Source organism: Oncorhynchus mykiss, chromosome 3 (assembly GCF_057628025.1).
Source record: "Oncorhynchus mykiss isolate SJ-2025 chromosome 3, ASM5762802v1, whole genome shotgun sequence".
NCBI lineage: Eukaryota > Metazoa > Chordata > Actinopteri > Salmoniformes > Salmonidae > Oncorhynchus > Oncorhynchus mykiss.
Window position 1 is genome coordinate 8635001 of NC_143024.1, and position 7500 is coordinate 8642500.

Here is a 7500-nt window from a genome sequence, read left to right on the forward strand (position 1 = left end):
TGTTAAACTCTCATTTATCTCTGATATGTTCTCCTCTGTTAAACTCTCATTTATCTCTGATATGTTCTCCTCTGTTACAGGCTCATTTATCTCTGATATGTTCTCCTCTGTTAAACTCTCATTTATCTCTGATATGTTCTCCTCTGTTAAACTCTCATTTATCTCTGATATGTTCTCCTCTGTTACAGGCTGAAGTCTCATTAATCTGTGATGTGATATGACTGTTATGGTATGTTATATGTTACATTATGGTACGGTAGCTAGCTAGGCTATAGATGAGTCCCAAATGGTACCCTATGCCCTATATAGTGCACTACCCTATGGGCCCTGGTCAAAAGCAGTGCCCTGTATAGGGAACAGGGTGCCATTTGGGTTGCACTGTCTCTCTGTCGTTTGGTTCCCAAGAAGGCTGAATCATTCTGTTAAAATGCAAATGATCACCTCTTGTCCTAAAGTGAACGGCTAGGATATCGCTGTCGTCATTCAGATGACTGAAGAGGAATATTACCATACATATGAATAATCATTATCCGCTATCTGTCGCTCTCTTCAGTGTCTGGCAGCTAGCCAGACCAGGGGACAAACTGAGAGAACGCGTGTTTCAAACGGCTGCCTATTCCCTATATCCCTCAAACGCAACTCTGGTCCTCCAAGTCAGTCCCACTGCGTGTTTTCATTGTTCACCTCTAATCAGGGCTTGATTTAGACCTGGGACACCAGTCATTGTTGCCTTCTAATTAGGAACTGATTTAGACCTGGGACACCAGTCATTGTTGACCTATAATTAGGAACTGATTTAGACCTGGGACACCAGTCATTGTTGCCCTCTAATCAGGGCCTGATTTAGGCCTGGGACACCAGTCATTGTTCCCCTGTAATCAGGGACTTATCAGACCAGGGACATCAGATGTGTGCAGGCTCCGGACCTCCTAGGGTCAGAGTTAATCTACATATGGTGGATTACTGACCACAGCCCTATGGTCATATTACAGTGGAGTCTGCTGAGGGGAGAAGGGCTCATAATAATGTCTGGAACGGAGCAAATGGAATGGCATCATGTGTTTGATGTATTTGATACCGTTCCACTGATTCCACTCCATCCATTACCACGAGCCCCGTCCTCCCCAATCAAGGTGCCACCAAACTCCTGTGGGTCATAAGTAGTGCACTACATATGTGATAGGGTGCCATTGTGGAGGCAACCCAAGGCTTTAATTAGACGTTGAGTGCAGGATTAAATTGGCTATTGCCAAGTTACATTCAGATGGACATTTAATGTATTGAGATAGTCGCTAGTGAAAGTCTACACAACCCCCTGGACAGTCTTCACATTTCCTGCTTTAAAATTCAATTTAAAAAGAGAATCAATTAGATTTTTTTTCCTATTGATCTACACAACCTAATCCACATTTTCATAGAGAAATAATAAAAAAAATAAAAAAATAAATGGATTTACTAATAAAAATGGATTTACTAAGAAATTTAAAATGAGTGTAATTGAGTGTAATTGATTGCATATGTCTTCACACCCAAGAGTGGAATGGGTGGAATCACTTGTGGCAGCCATTACAGCTGTGAATTAATGTGAATAAGATTCAACCAACCTTGCACAACTCTTAGGGCAACATATATCAGAGAGAATAAAGTAGACGGCACGCGTCAAACGTATGATTTATGACCCTATGTTAGGATGACGTGTGCATGCCCATATTTGGGCATCCGGGCAGGACATTCTGGCGGGAACGGATCACCTGCTTATGCCCATATATGGACATCCTGTTCCTGTTCTCACGCGTTAGAGGGTGTGCTAATTTATGCATATATCTATTCCTTTGAAGTTGTCATGATGATTGATGTGTAGGGACCTGGTTGAACTGGGGGGGGGCGGGGGGGGGGGGGGTCTGTGTTTGAACATTTGAAAGAGAATGGCCCCACAACCCCTATTGTATTGCCATTAGGGTTGTTATCTATGAAGCAGGAATGGCTGGGAGGGGGAGTGTGTCAACTTTTTGGACAAAATTAAAAACTACGGGTTTGGGTCAAATCCAATACAACACAGAGTGAAATTCTCTGTATTTTCAAGTAATGTGGTGGCAGCATCATGTTATGGGTATGCTTCTCACCAGCAGGGACTGGGGAGTTTGTCAGGATCAAAATGAATATTAAAAAGAGTAAAATCCAGGTAAAAAGTTAGTTTCGTTTTTTTTTGCATGACCATAACACACATTTGAATGCCAAAGACACACTAGAATGGCTTTCCAATAGGTGTTGATTGTTCCTGAATGGTCCAGTCTCAGTCCTGACTGAAAATCAGAGACACGGTTAGAATATTACTGTCCATCAATGATTGCCAACCAAATTTACTGAGCTTGAGTCATTTTTACAAAAACAATGGACATACAGTGTTCAGACCCCTTGACTTTTTCCACATTTTGTTACGTTACAGCCTTATTCTAAAATTGATTAAATTACATGTTTTCCTCATCAATTTACAGACAACACCCCATAATGACATCACAATACCCCATAATGACATCACAATACCCCATAATGACATCACAATACCCAATAATGACATCACAATACCCAATAATGACAAAGCAAATGTATTAAAAATTAAAAAGTGAAATAACTTATTTAAATAAGTATTCAGACCCTTTGCTATGAGACTTGAAATTGAGCTCAGATGCATCCTGTTTCCATTGTTCATCCTTGAGATGGTTCTACAACTTGATTGGAGTCCACCTGTGGTAAATTCAATTGATTGGACATGATTTGGAAAGGCACACACCTAAGGTCCCACAGTTAACAGTGCATTTCAACAGAACAAAGACCCTAAGCACACAGTCAAGACAACGCAGGAGTGGCTTCAGGACAAGTTGAATGTCCTTGAGTGGCCCAGCCAGAGCCCGGACTTGAACCCGATCAAACATCTCTGGAGAGACCAGAAAATAGTTGTGCAGCGACGCTCCTCATCCAACCTGACAGAGCTTGAGAGGATCTGCAGAGAAGAATGGGAGAAACTAATACAGGTGTGCCAAGCTTGTAGCGTCATACCCAAGAAGACTGGAGGCTGTAATCACTGTCAAAGGTGCTTGAACAAAGTACTGAGTAAAGGGTCTGAATACTTCTGGAAATGTGAAAGTCACTTTTTTATTTTCTATACATTTTCTCAAATTTATAAAAACCTGTTTTTGCTTTGTCATTATGGAGTATTGTTTTAGAATAAGGCTGTAACGTAACAAAATGTGGAAAAAGTCAAGGGGTCTGAATACTTTCCAGTATGCTCTGTATGTTGGTAGAATATTATAAAAAATTATTCACCGCTGTCATGGCTGCCAAAGGGGAATCCACCAAGTATTAAGTCTGGGGGGGGGGGTGTGAAGACACGCAATCAAGACGTCTTCAGGTTAATTTTATTATTTAACTCATTTTGAACATTTTCCGTAAAAAAACGTCACTTTGAAAATGTGGAGTAGGTTGTGTAGACCTGTAGGGGGAAAAAAACAAATGTAATCCCTTTTTAAATGTAATCCCGTTTGAAATGTAATCCCGTTTGAAATGTAATCCTTTTTGAAATGTAATCCCGTTTGAAATGTAATCCTTTTTGAAATGTAATCCCGTTTGAAATGTAATCTCTTAAAACTGTGTAAGGGGCGTGTAGACTTTCACTAGGCACTGTAAATATTTAAAAAAAACATTACAAAGCATATAGACAGCATCCCAAATGGCGCCCTATTCCCCATATAGTGAACTACACAGGGAATACGGTCCCATTAGGGACTCGCAGATTATTTCTGGTTTTCGACATACCTGCCATGGTTGAAATCCCAAGGATCACACCTATGGACAACTCAATCTGCGTGCCCTAAAAACAAAACACACAAACACACTCATCAATTCTCTGTTGTTATTTGTTAAGGCCATGTGGGAAAACCCAAACACTTGCTATATAGTGGGGCTAAGTGTACCATATGATGAAAATTACAGGCCTCTCTCATCTTTTTAAGTGGGAGAACTTGCACAATACGTGGCTGACTAAATACTTTTTTTTTGCCCCACTGTATGTTTATATAGTGTGTGTTTCATGCTGTAATGAAAAACCACAGCTGAAAGCTAAAGCTTGTGTATTCAACTTCAATGAGTCATTTTGTGTCCCTCAGAATGAAAGTCTTTGAATGAGGTTAAGTGAGTTAGTTGTGGATAAAAGAGTCTGATTTTTGTGGCAAAAAAAATGAATGTCAATGTTTTGAAAAGCTAAAATAGAATTGACCAACTCTCTAGTTACAGTAAATGACAGATACCAGATTCTCACTTCAACGTTAATGAAACTGATATCTACCACATATTACTGTATAATCTATCTAATATTACTGTAATACTAGTATGGATAGAGGTCTACCACATATTACTGTAGAATCTATCTAGTATTACTGTAAAACTAGTATGGATAGAGATCTACCACATATTACTGTAGAATCTATCTAGTATTACCGTAATACTAGTATGGATAGAGGGCTACCACATATTACTGTAGAATCTATCTAGTATTACCGTAATACTAGTATGGATAGAGGGCTACAGCATATTACTGTAGAATATATCTAGTATTACGGTAATACTAGTATGGATAGAGGTCTACCACATATTACTGTATAATCTATCTAGTATTACCGTAATACTAGTATGGATAGAGGGCTACCACATATTACTGTAGAATATATCTAGTATTACTGTAATACTAGTATGGATAGAGGGCTACAGCATATTACTGTAGAATCTATCTAGTATTACTGTAATACTAGTATGGATAGAGGGCTACAGCATATTACTGTAGAATATATCTAGTATTACTGTAATACTATAGAGGGTCTACCACATATTACTGTAGAATCTATCTAGTATTACTGTAATACTATAGAGGGTCTACCACATATTACTGTAGAATCTATCTAGTATTACTGTAATACTATAGAGGGTCTACCACAGAGACGCAGATCTAAACGTGATATTAATTTGATAAAGTGGTGTAACTTACAGCTACAATCATGATGGCATTGTCCAGGAAACCAAATCCTACAAACGGAATGGCGTTGTGTAGAAGAACTGCAAAAGAAAGAACACACACACACACACACACACACACACACACACACACACACACACACACACACACACACACACACACACACACACACACACACACACACACACACACACACACACACACACACACACACACACACACACACGCACACACACAACATCCCATTTAACATCCCACACACGTACTGGAAACTTGAAGAAGTGATGAGACACAGTGAACCTGGACGAACATTTGGCAGTTACAAACGGGGAAGAAAAGTGAGTTCTACATAACTCGGCCCTCTGTCGTCAGTCCTACTTCTGGCCAAATGTTCTCTGGTACGAGACCAAAACAGGGAGGTGTTGCAAAAACATTGGCCGTCTGATTCAACGAATCAAAAGCAAAGGAATCTGTCTTGAACCCGAATGAACTCATTCTAACTCCTATTGGCCATCAATGTGGAATTCTTTTCCACTCTGGTCATCAACCCGGGTATACTGCATGATAGTCATCAGTTCAGCCCTGGTGAATATGTGGGCTGGGAATGTGTCTGTGAGCACAGTGACAGGGAGGAAACAAATCCTCCAGCGTTCTCCACTGTTTCATGTATGAATCCTCCAGCGTTCTCCACTGTTTCCTATATGAATCCTCCAGCGTTCTCCACTGTTTCATATATGAATCCTCCAGCGTTCTCCACTGTTTCATATATGAATCCTCCAGCGTTCTCCACTGTTTCATATATGAATCCTCCAGCGTTCTCCACTGTTTCATATATGAATCCTCCAGCTTTCTCCACTGTTTCATATATGAATCCTCCAGCGTTCTCCACTGTTTCATATATGAATCCTCCAGCGTTCTCCACTGTTTCATGTATGAATCCTCCAGCGTTCTCCACTGTTTCATATATGAATCCTCCAGCGTTCTCCACTGTTTCATATATGAATCCTCCAGCGTTCTCCACTGTTTCATATATGAATCCTCCAGCGTTCTCCACTGTTTCATATATGAATCCTCCAGCGTTCTCCACTGTTTCATATATGAATCCTCCAGCGTTCTCCACTGTTTCATATATGCATCTCTCTTTTCAAAGACACATCTCTCTCTCTTTGTTTTCTTCCTCTCTTACCGTATCTCAGCTGAGCCGATGTGGGCGGGGCGATGACCATTTCCCCTGAAGAAGGAGGAAAAAGAAAACCTGCATTACTGTGGAGAAGAAGACAGTCCTGTCTGGAAGGACATGTCATTACTGTGGAGAAGAAGACAGTCCTGTCTGGAAGGACATGTCATTACTATGGAGAAGAAGACAGTCCTGTCTGGAAGGACATGTCATTACTATGGAGAAGAAGTCAGTCCTGTCTGGAAGGGCATGTCATTACTATGGAGAAGAAGACAGTCCTGTCTGGAAGGACATATCATTACTATGGAGAAGAAGTCAGTCCTGTCTGGAAGAACATGTCATTACTATGGAGAAGAAGACAGTCCTGTCTGGAAGAACATGTCATTACTATGGAGAAGAAGACAGTCCTGTCTGGAAGGGCATGTCATTACTGTGGAGAAGAAGACAGTCCTGTCTGGAAGAACATGTCATTACTATGGAGAAGAAGTCAGTCCTGTCTGGAAGAACATGTCATTACTATGGAGAAGAAGTCAGTCCTGTCTGGAAGAACATGTCATTACTATGGAGAAGAAGACAGTCCTGTCTGGAAGAACATGTCATTACTGTGGAGAAGAAGTCAGTCCTGTCTGGAAGAACATGTTATTACTATGGAGAAGAAGTCAGTCCTGTCTGGAAGGACATGTCATTACTATGGAGAAGAAGACAGTCCTGTCTGGAAGGACATGTCATTACTATGGAGAAGAAGACAGTCCTGTCTGGAAGGACATGTCATTACTATGGAGAAGAAGTCAGTCCTGTCTGGAAGGACATGTCATTACTATGGAGAAGAAGACAGTCCTGTCTGGAAGGACATGTCATTACTATGGAGAAGAAGTCAGTCCTGTCTGGAAGGACATGTCATTACTATGGAGAAGAAGACAGTCCTGTCTGGAAGGACATGTCATTACTATGGAGAAGAAGACAGTCCTGTCTGGAAGGGCATGTCATTACTATGGAGAAGAAGTCAGTCCTGTCTGGAAGGACATGTCATTACTATGGAGAAGAAGTCAGTCCTGTCTGGAAGAACATGTCATTACTATGGAGAAGAAGTCAGTCCTGTCTGGAAGGACATGTCATTACTATGGAGAAGAAGTCAGTCCTGTCTGGAAGGACATGTCATTACTATGGAGAAGAAGTCAGTCCTGTCTGGAAGGACATGTCATTACTATGGAGAAGAAGTCAGTCCTGTCTGGAAGAACATGTCATTACTATAGAGAAGAAGACAGTCCTGTCTGGAAGGACATATCATTACTATGGA

The 7500-nt window shown here is 40.8% G+C and overlaps 1 protein-coding gene across 3 annotated transcripts in view; it reads right to left on the reverse strand.

The window, feature by feature from the left end:
- The window catches only part of LOC149984303 (transmembrane protein 65-like), a 79702-nt gene that overhangs the window by 39998 nt on the left and 32204 nt on the right, over nucleotides 1-7500 (reverse strand). Inside the window, exons 3-6 of one of the 3 annotated variants that reach the window (XM_090230634.1) lie at nucleotides 6213-6257; nucleotides 5039-5106; nucleotides 3814-3868; nucleotides 1176-3490 (exon numbers count right to left, since the gene is read on the reverse strand). In XM_090230634.1, the coding sequence (XP_090086760.1) occupies nucleotides 3429-3490; nucleotides 3814-3868; nucleotides 5039-5106; nucleotides 6213-6257 (230 nt within the window). In that variant the 3' untranslated portion in view covers nucleotides 1176-3428. Of the gene's footprint in view, nucleotides 1-1175; nucleotides 3491-3813; nucleotides 3869-5038; nucleotides 5107-5292; nucleotides 5590-6212; nucleotides 6258-7500 lie in introns of those variants that run through there. The other 2 variants (XM_090230633.1, XM_090230636.1) reach the window with 2 other exon arrangements.